At 43.2% G+C, this 25,235-nt stretch overlaps 1 protein-coding gene across 1 annotated transcript in view; it reads left to right on the forward strand.

Annotated features, from left to right (window-relative positions):
- Positions 1 to 25,235, forward strand: part of NHLRC2 (NHL repeat containing 2) — a 1,194,979-nt gene that overhangs the window by 455,586 nt on the left and 714,158 nt on the right. Inside the window, exon 4 of the mRNA XM_069611865.1 lies at positions 9,137 to 9,258. Within this exon, the coding sequence (XP_069467966.1) occupies positions 9,137 to 9,258 (122 nt within the window). The remainder of the gene's footprint in view (positions 1 to 9,136; positions 9,259 to 25,235) is intronic.

Here is a 25,235-nt window from a genome sequence, read left to right on the forward strand (position 1 = left end):
ATCCAACGGGCAGGCCCATAGTGGCACAACATTATTGCATTTTCGAATATGTGTTTACATAGATAACACTTTCCAACCTTTGGTTACCTACTACCCACATCATATTAAGGACACCACAGAGTTTATGGTTGTCCCTGATTTGGCTGAGGCACAAAATGTAGAATTTGAAATTGATGTATGCAGCAATGCCGAATTTGAAATGTGCCCTTTGATCAAATCATGTCCCCCCCACCCAACTCCCCTCCTTAGCCAATCCCCCCTTTAGCTGTTGGTGGCAAACCTAGTTGTGTGCCACTGACTCCTCCATCCCTCTGCGATGCTGGTTCCCTTCACTTACGTGGATGGGAACCGGCACTGCAGGGTCCTTTTTTAATTTACATTTTTTAATCTGACTTTATTTTCTCAGGAGAGAGGGACAACCTTGCAACCCCTGATGCCATTATAGCGAACAATGGTGCGGGGGGACACCCGGGCAAACCCCGCTCCACTTGTTCAATATAATGTCAACAAATTGAATATTTATTAGACATTTTCGTTTGTACGAAATTTTCATTCAGCCGAAATTCAAACAAATATCCTTTTTTTTAATTTTTTTTTTTATTCTAGCAATTCTATGGATACCAGATTTAGTCAACAAACTGGAGGGCTATGGTTTGGATGATATTTACTGCTTGGCTATGCTGGATGCCACAGGTTTGTACACCAATAGCCCCTGTGAGGAAGGGATAAATTCCATACAGAAGGAATTGCAGAACCATCAGATCTCAAAAGTTCACTATGGATTGTTTTTGCAACCTATTATGTTTTGTTCTCTACAATAGGTACTTCAGAGTCCACCTGGATTTTTTTCAACAAATACAAGGAACATTGATCGGGGCATCTTTTCCCCCACATAGGCAAGCTTGTTCATGCAAAATCATGAATCAGTGATCTTACAATCTGAGTGTTGGTTAAATGGTAGCACATTCTGGCTAAGATATACTGACAACGTTTTCCTTTTGTGGCAAGGTTCTGAATTGGATTTTGCAAGGTGTTTTTGAATTTGTGAATTCTGCATGCAGTACCATAACATTCACATTAACCACCCCTGAAACAGAAATGACATATTTAGACACAAATGTGATTTTATCACCAGAGAAAAAGTTCAATATCACGGTTCACCGCATAACTACTGACAGTGACTCATTATTGCAATGGGAATCATTCCACCCAGAAATTTGGGACATAATTTACCCTATTCACAATTTTTACGAGCAAGATGAATATCTTCCAACATTAATGAGTTTCACAAGGAGGCAAGCTATTTGAAGTCCAAATTACTGGTGCATGGTTAGCCCCTTCCAGTACTGGAACAAGCTCACACGAAAGCAACCTTGAAATCACGAGAAGAACTTTTACAGTACAAACCTAAAACCACACACGGTACATTGGAACTAGTTTTTCCTATAACTTATGGACAGCATCCCATGAAGTCATCAAATTGATTTTAACACATTGGACAATATTACAGACAGAACCCAGTTTACAGACTATGCAAGTTTTCCCCCAAGAGTTGCACTCAGAAGACAAAGACGCATAAAAGAATATTTGGTACACACTGATACTGTAAAAGTATCTGATCAACCAATGTATTTGCAACAACCAAAAACGGGGACATTTCCATGTTTAAATTGCAAACATTTCAACAATGTAATCCCTGGAAATACACAATTTCACCCCCTAACAGGACAAAAAAATAGCGTTAAGACAGTATGCAACTTGCATCTCGAAAATACACAGTTTACAGCTGAACATTTTCCTGTGGGAAATTAGACATTGGAGAAACAACGAGACCTACCAAGTAACGCATTGGTGAACATAAAGGGGACATTAGGGACAAACAATTCCAAATTTCCATTTGCCAGAGACTTTCTAGCACAACACCATCATGTGTCGAAGTCGAAATTCCAAATTAATGAGATTGTGCCAAGTCATCCATGATGTACACCAAGTCATCCATGAGGCGGAGACAGGCAGAAAATACTTTTGGCATTTTGGATTCACAAACTACAAAGCATGTTTCCAGCAAGAATGACTGACGACTGGCATCTAAATTGCTGTCTTCAACGTTTTGGATCTTATACTAGAATCTCGAGTTTCAAAGTGAGGTCACCTGTATTGATTTTGTAACATTTTAACATATTTGGTGAACACATTCCAGTCATCAGTACACTGAAAAATGTTCTTTTGATTGTATTTGTACACGTTTAGGATACTGTGAAGATTCATAGCAGGGTTGTCAAAAAACCTTTGCCATCAATCTTGCCTCCTGGGTCCAGGGATGGCAGAGTTTGTTTAGCAACTCACACATTTATATCATAGAATGTAAGGGTATGCTTTGACTGGTGGATTCATTGTGGATATCAGGGGCACTGAAGGTTCACATTCCCTCGTACATCGCACAAAACTTAGTATCAGACACACTGGCATTTACAATTCTAATTATTCCATCAACTTGAATTATAGCATTTGTGAGACAAGAATAAGAGTTAGTGGCAAACTTGAAATGAATGCATTGTATGATATTTAGGCAGTAATGGTCATCCACACATTAACGTGATGGACTTTTCATGTGTATGTGTCATTACTGGCCTTCATAAAAAGGACACATTACTAATATAGTGCGTAAATCTGTTTTGCCGGGTATATTGGGATTTGCACGTCTTTCATTAGATCAACGAAGACACAGTAATGATGTAGCGCTCCATTAATATCATACCAGCAGCGTTTCCTTTTTCACAGTTAAATAATAGATTATGAAACCTGCTCCGGGCACTGTTTTGTATCTTCACAATTTGAAGCTTTCTACTTTAATGTAACGTTTCAGAGCTACCTGATGACGATCCTCTTGAAATGAAACATGTACTTGTCGCGGCATGTTACTCACGTTGGCTTTCTTAACCTGTGATCAAGCTACTTTATGTGATGACAATTTTGACGATATGTTTAATGAAAATGCAATAAATTTCAGCAAAAAGCAAAGTGGTTGCTCACTTATTGCATGAAATGGAACTCTCATATCGCTCAGGAAGTGGTTTCTGTTGAGTATTCAGAAACCATATCTGTAATTGCAGCCCATCAGAGGATAAAGATAAAGTTGTGCGTATTATTGATTTGATATGTTGTTTTAATGCTTGAAATATGTTCATTACCGCGTTCTTATTGCTTAATTAAGTAGTAAGAACCTAAGCATTTTAATGACTCACAGCAAAACGTTACAGAACTGTACATTATATACACCTTGTGCACACCTATGGAAAGCACTTCAGATGGAAATCGGGAGTGAACCCTCAACAATGGGATGTCACGTGGGATGTGTTGGCACTGATATTTGGGACAGATTGCAGGGAAACAACACAGCTGTGTTAAACTGGGTTGGTATGAACCTAGGAAAGGCTTTTCTTCCTTGAGGTTGATGTGTTTTTGAGTGTAAATTAATAAACTGGAGGAAAGTGGATTGGACGTGAAATTTTAAAAAGTACTGCAGATCAGTGGTGTAAGCTTCAATTGTTACTAATTGGATCTTCATAAATTATTGCTCTGATTATTTGAAGTAACTGTCAAAATTACGCATGAGACTGACATTTGAGCAAGCATGGCGCTTATCTTCCCAGTTGTCTTGTGTGTGCACCATTCTTAGAGAAGCCTGCTTGCTTTCTGCTTAGTTATATCCGACCACACTATCACATCAGATGTAGCTCTATGCCAGAAGGTTTGCAGACATACTCTCCCACCCGCAAGGAGCAACCCTGATCCGCAGAATGCATTTTCTAACACAGAGTCAACAAGTGCTATTGAAGTTATTGCGTTGGGGCAAATAATGCATTCAAAACGCATGCTATTACAGTGCCACCCTCCAGATGAAAGCTGGGTCTGTGTCTAGTGCAAATGCGGTATGAATGAACGAAAGGCAAGAGGAGGGAAAAGCAGCAAATATGCTAATATTGAATAACGAATTGATTGAAACCAGAAAACCTGCTAATATTGAATAACAAACTGAATGAAAACAGTAAATCTGCCAATATTGAATAAGAAATTGAATGAAACCAGCAAACTTGCTAATATTGAATAACCAACTGAATGAAAACCGCAAACCGGCTAAAGTTGAATCATGCACTGAAAGAAAGTAAGAAACTAAATCGAATTAAGGGCTCTGACTGCAGAGTTGAAGTTCAAGTCTGAGAAACTGTTTGTTTTGGAACTGTCTTTGAGAAACTATTTGTTTGTTGAATATCAAACTGCTAAAGGAGAACTAAAGGTTCCTGGTTGCGTGACCTGTAATGGGCAGTTTGACAACTGCGCCAAGACCAGAGAACCCCTATATGCTGACAAGGAAACCTGCTATTGTGTCAAAAGAAAAACTTCAATTGATGCTTATTGTGCTTGGGGAAGGGAACCCTTAGCTGTGAAGAATTGTTGGAGCTTAGCTTAAAGGCAAAGCTTCAATATACTTCCTTTTGTGACACCTTTGATACCGGAACCTGGGGAAGGGAACCCTGAGACTTGCCACCATGAAACTGTAATTACTGTGGGGAAGGGCATCCTGATCATTTAAAAAGGTTTGGAACTATATTACTTTAAATACATGAGAAGGTACCTTGAACATTGTGGTGGACTAGTTGATATTTGGGGAGGAGAAGATAAAGAATAAGCATGAGCTGGAAATAGCTCAGAACTTTACTTTTGGAACGCTGTTTGATTTTTGGATGATATCCCTACAGATTGGTGGTGGTGTTAGTTGTGAGGGCAAGCATAGGTTTTGGACACAGACCGACTTTTAAGTTGAACTTACTGACACAGACTATACTTCGTTGCTGTAGGTAGGAAAATCCCATCTTAGCATAGGTCAAGTTAGGCCTTAGACCATCCTGACTTTAAGTTAATAAAGCTATTTTTGTTACATTGAATCTATTGTCAGTGTCGCCTTCCATGTTGCCAACCTCACAGGTCCCTCAGGGCCCCCCCCACCTGTCCACCCTATTATTGAATATTTTTGTTTCCCCTCTGTTGTCTATTATTGGTAAATTGGATATTTCTTTCCATTCTTATGCAGCCGATTTACAATTGTTTCTCAAGCTCCCTGACCAGGTGGAGAATATCTCCTATCTTTAGTCTTGTCTTGTTGAAGTTAAACATTGGTTGAGCAACAACAATCTTCAACTCAACCCAGCCAAGACTGAGACCATGATACTGGTTCCTTCACATCTCTGAAAAGACCCTTTGAGATGTCCTGGATCACCAATTATGTTCTATCTGCCTACCAGGTTTTCAACATACATCAAGAATGTAGGAGTTGTCTCGGAACTTGAAATGAAATGAACCAAGTTAGTGATGTAATTAGGGCTTCCTTCCGTTGTTTACACATGCTGGGATGGATTCTCTTTCCTCCTGCATGGGACTCAGGCGGTGATTGTGCACTCTGGAAAATTCCTACTTGATTACTACAAAGCTCTGTACACCGGATTGCTGCTAAATTCTCAAAACCTTTCTCAAAGCCTTTCTGGTCTCCTCAGCCAGACACTCTTTGCATTGGCTTCATATTTCCAAACGAATAACCTTCAAAATTGGGAGCCTGGTTTCAAATGTGTCTATGTATTGTTACCTACGTATCTCTGCACCAAAGTGATAGTATATCTCTACAGTTTTCCAATCACATAGTACTACCACACATTGTTTAGCAAGAGGAGATGCGCTGATTTCGGTTTTGGGCCCTTGCCTTTGGAACCTACCTCCTGCTACAGCTTTTCTCTCTGAATTCCATGATGGCCTTTAGGAAAATGTTAGGAACTGTGAAAAGCCTGACGGTGTCCTCACATATAATTCCCTTGGGCCCTCTTCTCAGGTGACCAGGGAAGGGCCATAGCTCTTGGATCCCAAAATCTGGGGTGCAGAAGCGAGGGAGGATCACCTGGGTGGAGGATCCTTGGGGATTTAGGCTGATGTGTCCTGCGGTGAGACACGGTAATCCACACTCCCTTCTCTCAGAGGATACCCTATCCCAAATGCAATCATGGGATATTGTTACACCTATCCCAATAACAAAGAAAATGATAAAGGACCTCACCAGTCTAGAGACAGCAGAAGGAAGGGAAAAATGAGATCAATTAAAAGTGGTATCCCCATTTTCCTGTTGAGAATCAGCCTAACCCTCCCCCGACCTTTATGGGTTACCGTAAAGCTGTTCCTCTCCTTTTCCCCACATATAACACTTAACAGTACTGAGGCAAAGAAGAGGTAACTAAGAGGAATTAACACTTCACCATTTCACCACTTTACCACTTTGGTACTGAGACAGGGAAGATGTGATTAAGAGTAATGAACACCACACCCTTTCACCATTTTAGTACTGGGCCGGGAAAATGCCTACAAAGAGCTATGAGGGACAAGCATGTCTCTTTATCAGGCAAGTCCCATTAGGGATCCACACCTGCAGCCTGTCAAGGGGCTGCAGGTGTATAAAAAGAGAACAGTGGAGCAGAGAACAGGGAGGCCTGTGTGGGAGAGACCAGCAGGGGACCGTGCTTGAGAGGAGGCAGCCGTGGTGGGACAGGACAAGGAGCAAAGACGCCGGAACATTCCCTAAAGGACTTTCACAGCCCAGACCCAGTGGGTGAACTGGAGAAAGGTCATCTTGAGACATGTTTGTGGAACTTTCCTATACTTGGGGAAGGGGAGCTGAAAGAAAGCTGTGAGCTGAAGAAGCACAGACAGACTTTTAAGTTGAACTCTGTGACTTAGGCTTTCCTTGGTGTCGTTCAGGTAGGGAAAACCCACCTTAGCATAGGGCAAGTTAGGCTTCTACTATCCTGCCATTTAATTTAATAAAGTATTTTACATTGAATTTTAAGTTTGTTGTCTGTGTCTTGCTTCATTATGCCTTTAGAGTGCCTACCTCTTCACATAATTGGTATGCAGCGTCTTTCTTCTCTCGTCATACTTAATTAGGCCACCTCAGGATACTGATGTCCTACACTTTTCATCTGTGCTCAGATATAGGCAATGCTTGCTCGAAACCCTAGGGTAATGCACTATACAAATAACTAAAATCATAATGAAATTGGTGAAAAACCATGATGTATTCTGTAGGCAGAAAAAAAACAGTTCCTTGTAGGTTGATTCAGAGCTACAATCGGGGAAAACGGGTTAAATTCTGGTGCTTGTGCAGCCCGTAACACTATTCATAGGGCGACCCACGTTACATTGAACATAAAGGCATATTCACGGATCAATTGCAAACCGCTCAGTGAGTTTCGTGCGTTTCGGGGAAATGGAGGAAGACACATCTAGCATTCACTAGCAGCAGGGATGAGTGCCCGAGAGAGAGAGAGAGAGAGAGAGAGAGAGAGCGAGAGAGAGAGAGAAAGCGAGAGAGCGTGAGAGAGAAGGAATGAGTGAGAAAAAGAAAGAAAGGAATGAATGAGAGGGACTATATATCTTTAAACTGACACAGAGCACTGTCCCACGCAATGCTGAGGGAACTTCTGCCTGGCCTCAAGATGTTGGAAGGAAGTTTTAAACCCTGAGTTCACTTTCAGAGAAACTGTTGGGCGATTGCGAGGAACCAAGGGGACGAACATCCGGGGACGAACATCCAACGTAACAAAGTGACTTCACTGGGTGGAGGACAGTCAACCAAGAATTCCCTGCAATCACATACCCCTGCTATAATAGATGGATTGCCTGACCAATCTTCTATATTATTGAGCACTTAATGGGACGGAGTACAAAAGTAGGTTGAGAAGAACAGATCTTGCAGCAGTTAGCGTGGTGATCTGAAGAGGCTGTGTAGAAGGAGCAGGAGTAAAGGATGGCTTACTGGGATCTAAGGATCTATAATTCATTCTTTGACATGAGGTGGACAGAGGGGATAGCAAACTGCAGGGGATCTACTGAGAACTGCAGCCCAGGTCCTGACAAGGGCCAGAAAATAAAAAGGAAAGACGTTTTTCTTCTAAACTACGGGGGATTTAACCCAGATCTGGGCCAAGGCGAGTGACTGTCTTGTCGCTGAAGTCACAGCCAACTGGGGGGTGTAACCCAGAACATGTCAGGAGCCAGAGATCTACAACGAGGGAGGGAGCCTTAGCCTGGCGTGGGCTCCAGCCCGGGATGTTGATCCTTTGCTGGTGGCTTAGACTTACTTCAATCTGACAAGCACCCGGGAACGGAGGGTGGGAGGGGAGGTCCTGCTGGTAATCATTGTGGTTATCCCCCAAGACAAAGAGGGATAATACGTTCTTGCTGGTAGGCATAAAATACACTAATGTCAGGATTCTAGGAAGGTGATCAGCGACTGGCAATATCTGGCCCGTGCAGCAAACCACAAGAGGACCAAGATATAACATGCAATTATACCAAGACCTGATCTGGATGCTCTGCATCAGGACTGTCTAAGTAAAGGGAATATGGCACTAAGCACTGGGTCCTGATTCATGACTAGGAACCTTGGGACTTACACCTTAGGGCCGCTTGAGTGTAACCCATTTCAGATGTCTTTATTGGAGTCCGAGTGAAATGTAAATTGTACAGTCTACTGTGTTATTACAACTGAACGTTTGTATTCCTGAAGCATTTTAACATGTTTTATCATTCTATATGTAGTTACAATTGTGTTTGGAATACATGGAGATCCAACATTTTCTTTTGTTTTTCTTTTAAAAAAGGGAATCTATCTTTCAGACTTGCTTTTTGATCTGTGTATAGGTAAATAGCTGCGTTTTTCTCTGCAGTTGCAGTGCTATTGGGTAACACAGTACAAAATTGCATGAAATATTTTGGGATATATTTACCCTGAATTCCATTAGGGAATATGTTGCGGCTTTGTACACACTTACTATTGTGAAGGTGGTAGTTTACAGACCTCTAGGGAAATGTATCGTGTTTAAGGTTTAGGGAAAAGATGGTATGTAGTGATGCTTGTTAATTGCTTTTATTGATGGATTTTAATCCGAGTAAAGTATTTCTGTCTGTCAGTACAGAGCCATCATGACACTCTGAACCAGTATCATTAGTAATAGTCAGGATCTTGTATTTTCCAGTCATGTGTAACCTTTTTTTTTGTGGTAAAATAAGTTCTTCTCTTTCCTTTTCACAATAGGACCCAAAAAAGGATGGAAAGATGGAAGCTTCTCCGAGTCAGCTTTCAATTCTCCACAGGGAGTGGCTATGAAGGATAACATCATATATGTGGCAGATACAGAAAATCATTTGATTCGAAAGGTACTCTTTGTGAAAAGAATCATAAATGTATAGAGATTTTGTTTGTTGTAATGGATTATTGGTTGCATAAATGTAATCTTCCACGAGATATTTGAGCAGTATAGTGCAATGACCTTCGTAATGCCGATTTTTCTATACAATTTCCATAAGAAAGTCTTGATGTTATTGATGAGGCAAGCATTATGCTTCATTTTGTTTATTCAATACCCCAGCGGTAAAGCAGTAAATCACTGAGTGACAGCATTCTACAATGAAACCTTTCCAAAAACATTAGCATATACTAAAATAGAAAATGTGATCCCCGCCACCAATGGCACGGCCTTCATGCCCAAATGGCCCTCTTCTTGGTCAGGCTACATGCCAGTGCAACCATGAATAAAGGAAACTTCCTTAAGAAGCGAACCTAGAGTGGAGCTATACATCACATTGTCTAAGTGGCACATGTTTAAAGGGATGAGCATATCCTGTGAGTATGAAACTTTGATGACACTTACAATCCCGGATTTGTTGATTGCATCTGAGAAGAATGGAAGCACATTGCACGTTTTGAAGAAAGTAAGTGCTTTTAACAGTCTCTCATGTTAAGACATATGTACGTTTTGTAGAAAAGGTATGAGTTTACATGAGTTATGTGGACAATCTACCTCTTCAGGGCTCAAACATTGCATTTTAAACACTGTAAGAATGCATAATATATCACAGTGAATGTCTATGGAGGAACACGCGCATGGAATTAGCCAAAATCAAGCAATGAAAAAAAGGAAAGCGGGGTCACAAAGACACATATCTGGTTATCACGTGTGGTTTATAAACCCTATTCAGTTTATAAAGGGGTGTGCGTTCTGTTTGAAGCATGCTGGGAAAGAATAAATGTATACCTTTTTCTTCTGATATTTGGAAGAAAAAAAAGATCTATTTAGTAGCAAAGAACTACAAAAGCAGGTGCTCTCATCTTTTGCAAATCTACAGTAAGTATGTGGCCCCCATGCGGGGGAATATCTAAAATTGTATCCATACACCCAAACCACATTTATTCATTTCATATGGTAATATGAGCAAGCATGGAATGACATAGAATCATCGGTGTGAAGTTTGAATTACTTCCCAGTTCAGTGTCTGCTGTTTGATGTATATTGAGTCTTTTACTCTCGTACATGTCACTTTCGGAATTGGCATTATCCAGGTTGATGAACATAATTAGAAGTTTCCTAAGTCCTTTCCTGAGACATTTAATTCCATATCTTAAATATGGGTTGATTGGTGCTTTTGATTTCACCAAAATATATATTTAAATTTTAATTTCTGATTAATTAGTGCCTTTGTATAATCAATTGGTATTGACAGTCCCTTTACGAGGGAGGACACTTTGAAATATGTTTGCCTTTTATCAGAGTTGCTGCTGTGAGCATCTCCATGATTGGTTAGTTTGGTATTATTCCTGGTGTCCTCTGGAACCTGGCATCACATCTGTCTCTCATTGCCTCTGCTAGTTTGCCTCTCCTCTTTTTCAAAAATGTTTTGAAGGAGTCACGTTTGTTCAAGTCTTACCTTGAAAGGGGGTTTTGTTGCTTGGGATGATAGTATGTGTACCATCGTATCCCGTGGTTTCAACGCCACCAATTACTTCGAAGTAATTTACCCCGAAGTGACTACTTCGAAGTTAATAAGATAAATATATGTAATTGAGAGTTATGGGGTGAAAAAAGGGTGCGGGTTTGAGGTAAGGGTAGTAGTGAAGGTGAGGATGGGGAGACCCCTCAGATAGAAAATAAATAAATCGAAGTGAATTTGCAAAGTAATCCCTTTGAAACAAATGACCTCGAAGCAATTCCTTTTGGGCGAAATGGCATGGAACCCGTTACCATGTCTATGCCTTTTCTGATTTATTTGGCTTTATATTGGGGGTTTCATTCGTTCATAACACTCTACATGCTTCTGCATGTCCTGTGGCCAGAGATGATTGCGTGCTTATATTTGCATTTCCCATGCTCGGCAGGGACGGGTAAGATGTTTCTGTTATGAGAACACCATTCCATTCTGGTCTTTATCATCTCTCTGCAAGTTCCTTTGTTGGAGCTGATTTTCTTAAATATCTCCTAGATTGGTAAATTTCCACAGGCAGTTGCATTCTTCTCCTTTGGAATGGGATTTTTCTGCACTGTTGTTCATGCTCCCTGCTGCCCTCCACGTGCACTTTCAGTGCTGCCCACTTAACTGGACCTCTGACTTGTTTGGAGCAGGGGGTCTTGCTACTCAGCTGACATGTTGGGTCTGTGTGGTCAAGTGGCTTGTCCTGTGCGCAGTGCCTTTACGTCTGTTGGCTCCCTGTTCCTAAACTCCTAAAATCAGGAGAATTCCCCCAGCACACCTTCTTCCACCTGGCATCCTCGTCGAGTGGTTCCTTCAAAATCACCTCAATGTCCAACACATAACGTGCAGTGTTAAGCCATACACTTGCTGAACGCTTGTATTTTAAAATGGTTGCAAGAGGTCAGCCCTAGTATCTCCCTGTCCTGCCTACCTCTCCCAAGAGGACCCATATCAGTTCTGGATCACTGATGGCAGTGTAACCTATAATAAGAAGGTAGTTTGGGCTCCAGCACAGTAGGTCTCAACATCACTTGCCTCGTGTTGGAGATTTTCTCCCCTTAGGGTTTCTGTATCCTGATTGCTATATTTAGTATTTGGTGTCCTTTTCTGGAGTTTCTTCTGAATTCCTGGATTTCGCCATGGAGGTTTTTTGCATGTTTCCTGCCTGCACTTTTTTCTTTGCAGTCTCCTGGAATCTGAAACCTTTGTCCATCTTGTTTTCTACCATTTGCTGCTGCGCTTTGCCTGGTCTTTATCAGGCTAGTGTGGTGAAGGAAGCGGAGGCTGCATACTTTGACTCAGCATGGTGGAATATGCAAGACCTTTCTTCGTCAGTACCAAAGCAGCCTGGAAAGAACTTGTTATATATATTTATTTATTTCATTTATATAGCACGCATACAACCCTGAGGCGCTGTTACAGGTACAAGTCAAGTAGTGGAGTTGTGTCATACAATCAATGTGAGTCATGTAACAGGCATGTTATAGGTGCATTTACAAAATAGTAACACGGTTGCATTAGATTGTCATACAATCAACGTGAGTCATGTAATAGGTGCATTTACACAATAGTAACACAGTTGCATTACATAGAGTACAATGTAGTACGTGATAACATGCAGTATGGTGGTGTTGTGGGGTTATTCATCTGGAGTTGCTGTTTAGGTTTTAAGAACTTTATGAAAAATCCAATAGGATTTCTTAGCCCTCATGAATGGAGGGAGGAGTTTCATTGCAAGGTAGGGGAAACTTGGGCCTCCGGCTTTGCATCTCTTTACTTTGGGGTTGATGAGTCGATCAGTGTACGGGGACCTAGTAGGTTTTGTGGAGTGAACTTTAGTGATTCATTGGGTGAGGTAGTGGGTTGTTGAGTTGGATCGGCACTCGTGGGCAATGGAGAGTGTTTTAAAGGTGATACATTACCGGATAGGGAGCTAGTGTGCTTCTCTCCTGGCTTTGGAGATGTGTTCTCTGTTTGGGATTTTAAGGGCTGCTCGCAGGGTGTTGTTTTGTATGACTTGGAGTTTATGGATGTTTCTCACGGAGGTGCCTGTGAATAAGGCATTGCAGTAATTGTTCTTAGAACCAATGATAGCACAGGCAATGGTAAGGCAGTTGTTTTTGGAGAGGAAGGGTCTGGCGGCATTAAGGACATTGGTCGCATTAGCTGCCGAGGAGGCAATGGCGTTTACTTGTCTGGTCATGGTGAGAGAAGCATCAAGATAGACTCCTAGAGTCTTAACCGTGGTTGAGGTGGGGATTGAGCAGCTGTCTATCTGGAAGGCAGTGTAGTGAGTGTTGAGGGACTTGAGGGCATTGAGGGTACCGACAATTAAGAATTCTGTTTTTTCGCTGTTAAGGGAAAGACGGTTTGCTGCCATCTAGGCCTGTATTGTGGAATAGATATTGTTGAGGATGTTTGAGTCCTCTGTATAGTTGCCTGAGATTGGGATCAGGATTTGGGTGTCATCAGCGTAATTGGTGTAAGCTACACCAAATGAGTCCAAGATATTGAAGAGTGGCCTTGTAAAGATATTGTTTATGGTTGAGGCGATTGAGGAGCCTTGGGGCACACCACAAGTGATGGGGGAGGGAGAGGCGTTGGCAATCTCTGAGAAGACCCTCATGGCTCTTCCTTCCAGGAAGGATGCGGATTCCAGCAGTGGCTTCACAGGAGAAGTTGGCGTGCATGGTGAGGTGGTGACAGAGGATTTGGTGGTTGACCAGGTCGAATGCGGTGGATAAGTCTAGGAGGAGGAGCAAGGCAGAGTTGCCTTCATCCCTGATTACATCTAGCTGATTTTTTAAGAGAGCGGATTCAGTGCAGTGACCTGGGCGGACGCCAGATTGTCGCATCCCAAGGATTTTGTTGTCCTCTAAGAACTGTTGAAATTGCAGGTAGGCTGCCCGGTCCAGACTTTTTAGTAGGAAGAGGACTGTGGTGATTGGCCTGTAGTTGGTTGGGATGGCTGGGTTAAAACATTTTTTTAGGAGAGGGAGGATGCAAGCTTCTTTGAGGGTAGCTGGGAACGAAGCTTTTGGCGAAGGATGCATTTATGAAGGCCGTGATAAAAGGGCCTGCCACTAGGCACAATCTTTGAAGAGGGACGCATGGCATAAGTAGCCTTTGCATTTTGAGGGTTTCAAGCTGCTATTGACCAGGTAAGTAAATTCTCAAAACGTTATGCAATATTCCAGAAGTGCCAAGAAGCTTTAAATACTAAGCAGTCAATAATTACTAACCAACATTAGACAAATGCTAAATCTTATGTAGTAAAAACTATCTAAGCTCAACTTGGATCTAGCAAATCCCCTGAATCATTCTACTAAGACCATAATGAGAATCATCACCTCTGAGTGTATTATAGAATCAAGACTTCCTTATACAAATTGTATAGGAAATCTGCATCCTATGACAAGACTGAGGGCTTAGTTGAAATCTTAATTCGAACAAAGACATTCCTTCCATCCAAAGCTTTTGAAAGCAAAGTCCATAGACCAATTCCCATGTCTTCAAATCTTACCCTTGTTTGAAAGGATTTAATGCCAAAATCTGACTTAAAGTAGGAATGCTGACATCTGTGCCTATGTCTGACACGATCCACTTCACCTAGCTGGCAATAGTAGAGGTGGAAGCCATTCTGCTGGACTTCCTGAGAGACCAAAACCGTTTACCATAAATATGTGGTATCAACTCTCTAGAGCTTTATTCAAAGCCTCTAGGACAATTTAACATTCACAAACAAAGTTGAACTTGGATGGCTGGATATGGACTAGACTTAATCCCTCTATTTGTCTTTCTGGAAATAGTGATTTCTTTCTAGAAAAAAGTTAGAATTGTCTGTGCCTAGAGCCCTTATGCATGATACTCCTTTGCAAGATCTCAGACAGAGCAATTGTTAACTTCACCAAAAAACCCTCTAAAGGTAAACTGAGAATTATCTGACCAGTTTACAAACTGATTTCAAGGACTTGGTTGTTGCCTCTCAGTGCTGTGTATCTAGTCCTTGGAAATGTAACCAGTAATATTTCCTTCCAGGGCTTTCAGACCACAAGGTGTTCCCCAGCTGGCTCACTATCTCTGTAGCTGTGGCCAGCTAATATTGCGATCTATACGAGATTGTTGTCCTAGCTATAAGTCATACCTTCTTTAATCCGATGCAATACAAAATGTGTACTATGACCACTGAAGGGGAGACACCAGCTATTCCAGACAAGACTGTTGCTTCACTCTAGGCAGTACCTGGAGCACAAACGCCTTGATGAATTGCTCAGCCCCTAATGAAAGACATGGTAATCTTCATCTATCCCAGTAATTATCCAGGCCTCTTGTCTGTGCTCAACATTCGATGGATAACCCCCCTCTGTATTCATCAGCCGATTACTTATTTGCGGCGAAGGATAAAAAAATTCATAGCAAGGTTTAGTATTCAGAAACCAGGCTTGTACCATCTAAAAAGGTGTTATTAGGATGACGATCCTCTTGATTGGACTAGAACTCTGGAGATCATCGAGAATAGGGAACTGCATATTCGAAAGACTTGCCACCATTCTGTATGAATGCATTAGTCATGTTCAGATCTCAGCACCATCTAAAGAAAGTTGGAATTTGAATATTGAGCCTGGAGGAGAAGGCTCATCAACTTCTAAATGATCTGTCTCTATAGTTAACCATCGCTCTGGTCATGGAGACGCTTTGAAATCCAATCCGCTGTTGCATTTGAGAGGCCTTGCATATATTCTGTGTGTACAGAGATATTGGGGTCCAAACAGTAGTGCCAGAAAGCCTTGGCTTGCTGTGCTCAAACTCAATTGTGTGCTTCCTAAAGGATTGATGTACCTCACTGCCGAACCATCCATCTGCAGTAGGGATACATCATTTAACCGCGTCACCAGCAAGGCACCTCACCTCATAAGAGCAAGCTAATTATTCTAGACAGTTGATGTAAAAATGTACTTTTTACGCTGACGTGTTCGAACTGGTGCAAATAATCTAAGCTACCCCGACTAACCTCCTTGCATCTGCCAACTTTGCATGCGCTCAGACTGATCCTTTTCCACATTAAACCATCAAATAACTCAAATTACACGCTTGTATCTCATCTCTCTTCAACCTCTCCCTCTCTCCGCTGGGTCATTTCATGCATGTTTTAAGGTGGATATAGTACTGCTTTGCCACAAGAAGACCTCTGCAGACCTTCACTTCCCTACTAATGACTGATCAGTCTCCCTCCTGCCCACTGCTGAGAAATCCTGGGGAGAGTGGTGCTCAACGTGATGCCTAGCTATTTTGATACTAATGGTCTCTGTGAACTCCCACCTCTACCTCTAACCTATTTCTGTGGTTTTTATTCCACAGAATTGGCACCGACCCATGATACTGACTTTGTTTCCTTGTGCCATGGCTCCAAACTATCCTGCATCATCATTCTCTTGGAGCCATCCGCTGCTTTTTAGACGGTCCGACAACCTTATATCCTTCTGTTAAGTAGTCAGCTGGAGACAAACAATGTTTTTCTTTCAAAGTTGTTTATTTTCACAAATAACACTTCACAGGTCATTAAATTCAGCCCACTGATGATGGTTCCTTTCACCTCACAGGCACTGGCGCTGTGACTTGCTTTACTCGCACATTCATCGGTTATGCTTTTATAAGTCCCTCAATAGTCTCTTACATCACCCCGGCGTTTACAGGCTTTCACCCCTCAACCTGTTAGCCGTCTGTGTAAACGAGAAGAAAAAAAAATAGCAATTGTCCACACTTCACACCTCGTACTACTTTTCCTCTGGTTGCCGCTTTTCTTCACTGGAATGCTGTCTTGAGCCTCAGACAAGGTACAGCGTCAATCTGTGGGTTTTCCTCTTCTTCCTAGTAAGCCCACTCGTACTCTCCGATGGTCTCACTCCATTCGGGTGCGGCGCCCATCACCACGCGCTGTTCCTGCAAGAGAAGACCCCGTCTGAGTCTCTTGCAGTTGCATTTAACCCTTGCCCTGCTCCTCCCCCGTTATCAGCGCCTGGTGTTCCCAGCAACGGTTTTGTCACACCTGACCCTGATTCCCCACCTCCTCCCTGCTCCGCCCGCTGTGGGTTAACCCTGTATTTCGTTTCTGTTCGGGTGGGTCTAATAAGATAAGGAAACCCAGTCTTCCCTTTCCTTATTTTTCTTTCTTTTCCAACTGGTGTGCCTCCACCCTGATGCTGTATTCCGTGGGTCATTCTGGGGTCTGTAGTCTTTACCCTGTTTTCCTTTCCCTTAAAGGCAATCATTCGCACCCGGCTAGCCCCTTCCGCAACCCCCTCCTTTCTCCCGGGATCCAGGGCGGCCGCCACTGTTTCCACATCACACCTTCTCACCCTGTAACCTTTAGGCAAGGAACCCTGCCATTACCTGGATCACCTACCTTTCTGTTCATTCTTTTGCTAGCCCTCTGCATTTTACGCTCTACACGCCCCCTTGGTAAACACATCTCCTCTTTAGATTCTCCTACCACCTACGCAACGATGATACACATCTACTCCTTCCCGTCGGTCACTTCTGACCTATCATTAAAAATATATAACTGCTTCTCCGTTATCCGACACTGGATGGCCCTTTGCTGCCTATTGTTCATTTATCTATCTTCTACACTGCATTGAATACTGTTAATTTCTAATCCTGGCAGCACTGACTGCTCCTTTATCCGCTTCACAAAGCCCTCAGTATTATCACACACAGCCTGTACTACCTGCCCCACTCTTTGCCCTCCTACTTCTGCCCGCTTCCACCTCCATGCTGGCTGGCTATATATTTGCAACTGGTGCCTTTACAAGCTTCTTCTCCTCAACTTCAAATCTGCTCATAGTCTTGTGCCCCCTACCTATGTTCATCGATCATGCTACTCTCTTGAGTTCTCCTCAATCTGTGTGTCCATCACCCACCCCTCTACACCTCTAACTTTCTTTATTTTTCTCTCCTTGTTCCCCTCCATTGCAAATCCCTTTACCCAGAAATGGTAAAAGATCAGAGATTTACCCCTGTATTTTGTAAGGCACCTGATTAAAGACTGTCTAGTTTGTTTTTCTTGCTATTCAGTTGTTGTTTACAAGCATATCCCATCCTTAGCAAATACAAAGTTGACAAAGGAGCCAGAAATTGCCTTGTCCTTCATCCTTTGATGTGATTTACCCACCATCCGAGTTCTGTCCAGATCTCCATGGTGTGTGTAACAGACTGTGAATATAACAGCTTTGGTGAGGTTTCAGAACCCCTCCTCCTTATGTGTGGGGGAAGCGAGCCACCCAGAATTGGGCAGATCAGACCTCTACCAGATGTATCTCCCAGAAAGTGCAAGATGTGGGACCCTGCAGGCTCTCTGTTCCCCCAGAGACATGGTATAGCCCATCTTGAGACAACCTATGCCTCATGAGACTTCATTACTAGAATGCCATGCAAGAAGACATAATGGTCCTGAGGAACAGAGAACCTAAAATGTGAGAGGCAGAGAGTCATTAGAAGTGAACAGGCTATGTTTGCAAAACCTAGGGAAACGGCTTCTCCCGCTTCCCGCGAACTGAGCAGATAGGAACACTATCATCAGCCTTTTCTCCCACACATAGTACATGGAACACTGGACTTATGTGGAGGAAGGCCATGGAACCCTGCAAAGTCGTGGCTTGTTTGAACAGTGATTTCAAGATGGAAGCTTGTGGAGCTTGTGTGCCTTAATTAGCCTACGGGAAAGCCATCCAGACAAGTAATAAATGCAAAAGCCTGGCTAATAAAACAATGTGGTGTGAGAAACCTGAGGGTGTTTTCACTCTTGGAGCCCTTGGAGCCTCTGCGCAAGTGGCCAGGGAAGAGCCATCACTGTTGGATCCTAGCCCTAGGGGCAGAGAAGCGAGGGTGAATCACCTGGGTGGAGGGTCCATGAGGATTGGGAGTGGAATGGCCTCAAGCGAGACATGATATGCCCATGTTCCTAATGACGGCCAACATAATCCTTCCCTGACCTTTATACGTTATTTTAGTATAGCTCCACTCAATTCCCCATATGGGACACTTGACGGTACTGAGAGTAATGAACACCACACACTTTCACCACTTTGATACTGAACGAGGAAGATGCCTGTCAGGCATGTCCTTCTAATTATGGCCAGGCAAAACTGATTGAGAGAACACACCTGCAACCCGTTGGAGGATTACAGGTGTATAAAAGGAGGAGGAAAAAGCAATACGGAGAGCAGCAGCAGGGAGTCCTGGATAAGAAGCTGTGAACTGTGTTGGAAGAAAGGCGAGCCACCCGAAAAGACTGCCGTGGAGAGGTCCGAGGTTTACAGCACATCGAAACGCTTAAGACTGCAATAAGAAGGGACCTGCAAGAGCCTGTGGAACGGACTGGCAGCTAATAAGGGAGCCAGCCCGAATCGCTACTCCTTTCCCTTTCAAGTGACATGCTCATTCCCCATTTCAAGAAGCCGGCCCAGGGGTATAAAAGGGTCAGCGGTTGAACCCCAAGCAGCAGACACTGCAGATCATGTGCGCAGTGCTGCAAGAACAGCAACTGAAGAGACCTGTGCGTTTCTCTAATATATGAAACCCAGTACGCAAAGCGCAAATGAATGAACGTTTAGATTTTTCCTGATAAACATTTTAACTAGCAGCGGAATTGTCACATACGTTACCAAAGCACAGTTTGGAAGGTCTTGGCTCCTAAGCCTTTTTCCATTGTGAACTTCAAAGAAACGGACATACTTAGTATTGGACTGGGCACGGGTAGTATAGGTCAGTGGCAACACGCTGGTCTTGGAAGCAAGTCGACACGAAACACATGTTCGAATCCTGGGTCTACACTTAGAAACCTCTTCGGTATTAAACATACTATAGACTCAGAGTATGGGGAAGTACTCTTAAAGTGAAAAGCACCACTATTGAATAGCAGGCTGAATGAAAACAAGAACATACGCCAAATCAATGTCCAGAAAAGGCCTGATTGAATGCAAACGTAATAATTAAACAGAAAACACTGCATGATACTTTCAGCAGTTAATGGAACTGTGCAATCATAAATAATCACTGCATATTGCATTTTGGACACAACTGAACTTTGCAGGGTAAAATTAATCACTGAATGTTGGTTCCATTAACTATATGAAATCCTGAAATTAACTTTATTACAAGAAGAAAAGAAGTGGACCTGCATGGGCTAAAGAGGGGAGAAGAATATAGGTAAGGCCCTTTTCTGTTGTATGTTTTGAACTATGGTGGACTACAAGACTTGTACAAGACCCTGAGGCTTCATCCCGCTTTTCATTTGAGTTGTGAATAGTGGAATACAGGTTTTGGGAAAGGAGCCTTGAAACTTCATTATCTTTTCTTTTGGATTGCAAATTTTGGTGAAGTACAAGTCCCCGAAAACAGAACCCTGACATATCATGATTCTTTCTTTTGGTGTTTTGAAAAGAAGTGAACAATTGTGACATTTGGAACTCGGGGGACAGGAACCCCGAGAACTATTTCAACATTGTATAATCCTTAACTTGAAAACTGTGACAACGTTTAGACTTCTTGTGGAACTGCCTTATACATGGGGGAAGGGAGCTGAAAGAAAGCTCTGACCTTGTGAGGTTGGCATCATGGGAGGAGACGCAGACAACAGATTCAATGTGTAATAAAGGGCTTTTCTCAAAGAGTGTGTCATGATGGTGTAAGGCCTAAATTGCCCTATGCTAAGGTGGGATTTCCCTATCTAAAGAAACTAAGTATAGTCTGTGTCGTTAAGTTCAACTTAAAAATCTGTCTGTGTCCAAAACCTATGCTTGCCCTCAAAACTAAGACAACACAATGTGTAGGGATGTCAACCCTAAACTAAACAGTGTTCCATAAGTAAAGGTCTGAGCCATTTCCACCTCAGGCTTAATCTTCAGCTTCTTTTCCCCAAATGTCAACAAGTTCATCACAATGTTCAATTTACCTTCTTTTGGACTTGAAGTAATAATGTTCCACACCTTTGTAAATGTCAGGATGCACTTCCCAAGTTCAATATAGTTCTAGAGCAGCACATCTCAGGGTTCCCTTCCCCAAGGTCAATATCAAAATGTGTCACAAGAAGAAGTATCTTGAAGCTCTGTCTTTAACTGAGTTTCAACATTTCTTTACAGTTCAGGGTTCCCTTCCCCAAGTCCATATGCACCAACAGTAGTTTTCCTTTTGACACAAAAGCAAGCTTCCTTGTTAGTATATGGGGGTTCTCTGGTCTTGGCACAGATGTTAGACCGAACGGTCCATCCATTACAAGTCATGCAACCAGGAACCTGCATTTGCTTTCAGCAGTTCATTATTCAACATGTAGGAGTTCTCTGATCTGGGTGCAGTTGTTGGGTCGCACGATCCACCCATTACAGGTCCCGCAACCAGGAACTTTAAGTTCTCTTTGAACAGTTCAATATTCAGCTACGCAAGTGGTTTCTCAAATGCAGCTCCGCAACAAGCACTTTCTCAGTCTTGACTTCAACTCTGCAGTCAGTCATTCATCCAACTTAGTTTCCTATTTTCTTTCAGTTCAGAGTTCAATATTAGCATGTTTAATATTTGCATTCTATTTGGTATTCAATGTTAGCAGTTGTGCTGTTTTATTCAATTCAACATTCAGAATGAGCAGTCTCGCGTTTCCTGTCACTTAGGTATTCAATATGTGTTGTTTTGCATATTTCACTCAGTTCGGTATTAAATAAATGTAGTTTTGATTGTTTCATTCAGTTCGATATTAAAAAGTAATGTAGCGTTGCATATTTAATTCCGTTCAGTATTCAATAAATGCAAAGGTTTCTTACTTTCGTAGACTGCTACTATATTCACGGTCCCTTGGAGCGCCCAGGTGGTTCCAGTGTCCCTGACACTTACCAGGACCCGGTAGCTCCTCTTGCCGGCTTCTCCCCAAAAGGGAAGGCCTGTTTGCTGGGTGCTTCCTTCAGTACACGCTGGCCTCTGTGCTCAGCTCTTCCTCTGCTACATGGCAGCGCCTGCTGCCCACCTTCCTTTTTGAGGGTTCCCCATCCTGCACAGTTCCACCGGCAGGACTACCAGGTTTTTTGTCAGCGTCTCAGCTGCTTGGCTTCCCGCTCTCTGGAATGGTCCTGGGTATTAAAATGATCTCTGCCAAGTTCCCCAGGTGCTTCCTCGTCCCCTGCTGCTTCCATGTGCTTCTGTGTTCCACTTTATATACACATGTGGTCCCTCAATGGGCTGCAGGTATATTCCATGTATCAATGCTGCCTGACTCTGATTAAAAGGACATGCCTGACCTTCAGGCATCTTTTTCGTCCCAGTATCAAAGTAGTGAGAATAAGTGGTGTCCATTACTCTCAGTTGCTTCTTCCTCGTCTTAGTACTGTCATGTCCCCAAAAGGGGAATAAAGGGTAACTACTCTACAATGAACCACAAAGGTTCGGGTGAGGGTTAGGTTGGTGGCCACTAGCATAACGGGGAAAGTGAGTTTTCTCCCAAGGTACCTCAAACCCAATCCTTCTCCTCCTCTTTCTAACATGTATGGGTGATAATATCTCCTGTCCTTTCCAGGGACAAGGGAACATGGTAAATGATATCCCATAACCACTTCTGGGATAGGAGTTCCCTCCTGAAAGGAGGGTGTGGAATACTGTGTCTTGCCTAAGGGTACCCCACCTCCAATCCCCAAGGACCCTCCATCCAGGTGGTCCTCTCTCGCTTGTCCACCCCCAGGGGCAGGACACAAAAGCCATGGCCTTTCTTTGGCCACCTGTATATGGAATCCAAGGGGGGTAGATGTCAGAACGCCCTCAGGTTTCTCACACCCTGTACACTGGTTTGTTATAGTTGTGAGAGCAAGTATAGGTGTTTGACACAGACTGACTTTTAAGTTGAACTCTTTGACTCAGACTTTCCTTAGTTTCATTCAGGTAGGGAAATCCCACCTTAGCATAGGGAAAGTTAGGCTTTCAACCATCCTGACATTTAAGTTAATAAATATGTTCTTGTTTAACTTGATATCTTTTGTCTGTGTTGTACTTCATGATGCTTTCACAGTGGGCAAATAAGGCCTAAGCAGAGAATAACCACAAACCTTGCATACACTAAATGTTTAATGACGAGTAACCTAGCAGAATCCCCCTTTGAAAACACTCCTCAGCCCAATGAGGAGGAAAGTGGCTCGAGCAACGCAGTACATGGGAGAACCCAGGAGCAGCAGACATGCCTACTTATGCTCCTTGGCCACAAGTTGAGATTGGCGGAAGAAGGAAGCCGGGATGAAGTTCTGCCTGGCATAAGGCTACTGTGATCTGGAAGTCCCTTGGAAGCAGCAGGCTTCCAGATCTGGAAACCATGTAGGCAAACCTAAGGTAATAAGGGATATGACTTGATCTGTGGCAGGAGGGTGGCATAGTTGCATCTGCCTGATCAGGACTACAATGAAGGGGAAGACATGTCCATACTTGCTGTTAAGTCTGGTGAAGCAAAGGTCCAGGATGGGACCTGTTGTGAACCCAGACAAACCCAAAGTCCAAGAAGGAGCTAATGTGAAGCCAGAGAAACTCGAGTTTCTGGAGGGACCTGTTGTGAATCCTGAGGAACCGTTGGTCGAGGATGTCCCTGTTGTGAATCCTGAGAAACCTAAGGATCACGAGGGACTAGATGTGAATACTGACAACCCCTTTGGTCCACGAGGAACCTGCCGTGAACCCTGAAAACCCCAAAGCGTAGGAGGAGGAACCAGCCGAAACCTGAGATTCCTGAAGATTGGAGTGAAAACAGAGAGGCCTGCTGAAGGGACCAGACTGTGAGTAACTATTTCATGATCCTCTCCAGAGGAAAACTTTAGTTTTTTGTTGTGGTATAATAGGGCTACAGTTCTGAAACTTAGGGTTTGTGAACATTTGCTTTGGGCCATATCCATGGAACCTTTGTGTCATTAGTTCAAGGTATCCTGGAGGCTAAACTACTTGGTGAGTTGGTGCAAGTACATTTAGGTCATGTGATATAAACCACACCCTCCCCTCTGTCAATCAATCACTGCAAATCCTCTGGTGCCTTGTCTTGCTGCCTGTTTTCCCTAATTAAGCAGCCCTCCAGCCAGTGCTCTAGATAAGATTTTGAAGTGGGAGTATTTTACTCCCTATGTTTTAAAGTTGCAAGTAAAATGATTTTTAGGGAGTAAAAAAGTGAATCCCAGGGGTATATTTTATAAGCGAGTAAACATGTTTTAATTGGAAAATGAAAATGTTCTGTAATAATAACAATAACAAGCCTTCAGATCACTCAAGAATTTCCCAGCAAAGGCTCTCAGTGCCAACCTCCACTTCACATGGGGTCGATCTACCACAGACGAACCAGGACTGTGACTCGCTTCTCTAAGAACTCAATGCCGCCCTCAAAACAATCATCAATCGTCGTGCCTCAGTGAAAGAACCCACACTCAAGCATAAACCTTATACACTCTGGTAAACTCAAGAATACAACTTAAACATAAGACCCATCACAAAACAGGAAAGCATTTGGTGAAAATCTTGCAGAACTTCAGACTTTGCCCTGCTCAAGGAACTCTGTGCCGCCAATGATCTCTGCCTTGATGCCAGTAAGACCGAGATTCTCCTCATCGGCACACCCGCTCCCTCCTTTCCTGTCACTCTCTGGCTGGCCTCCCTTGGCCCTCTTCCTGCTCCCACCTGCGTGGCTAAAAACCTCGAGGTCATCTTCGACTCCTCACTCTCCTTCTCTCCACACATCTCTGATGTCTCTAAGTCAGACTACCAGCTGCACCTCCTCAGAGGTATTGTTCCTTTCCTCTCCTTCCCCAGAAGCTCACTGTCTCCAGAGCTCTGGTTCTCTCTAGGCTGGACTACTGCAACAGCCTTGTTCTAAATCTGCCTGCTTCTACTCTCCGCCCTCTGCAACTCATCCAAAACAGGACTGCGAGACTTGCACTTGGCCTCAAGCCCAGGGATCGGATCTCTCCCGGACTGAAATCTCTGCACTGGCTCCCAGTGGCAGCGAGGATTAAGTTCAAAACCCTCTGCATTGTCCACAAGGCCTTCTGGATCCTGGGGCTTCAATACCTTCAACCCTCTCTTCCTAAATATCTTCTTTATCGAGATCTTCGCTCATCTGTCTCCAACTCCCTCAGGGTCAGTTGCTTCTCCAAGCAACGAGTTTGTGGTAGATCCCTTTCTTCTGCTGGTGCCTCCCTGCCTCTCTGAAACCTGAGGAGAACCATCTCTGGTTCCGGAAGCACCTCAAGACCTTCCTCTTTGCTTCTGCTTTCTCTCCTCCTCTCCCCTGCTGATCTCCTGGCTGTAACTGTAACTGCACGGGTTACCTGGCTACCCCTGATCTCGGGCCCAGGTCCCCTCCCTGCCACTTGCACACCTGCACT

The sequence above is a fragment of the Ambystoma mexicanum genome, chromosome 8 (genome assembly GCF_040938575.1).
Source record: "Ambystoma mexicanum isolate Mex_15411 chromosome 8, UKY_AmexF1_1, whole genome shotgun sequence".
NCBI classification, from domain to species: Eukaryota; Metazoa; Chordata; class Amphibia; order Caudata; family Ambystomatidae; genus Ambystoma; species Ambystoma mexicanum.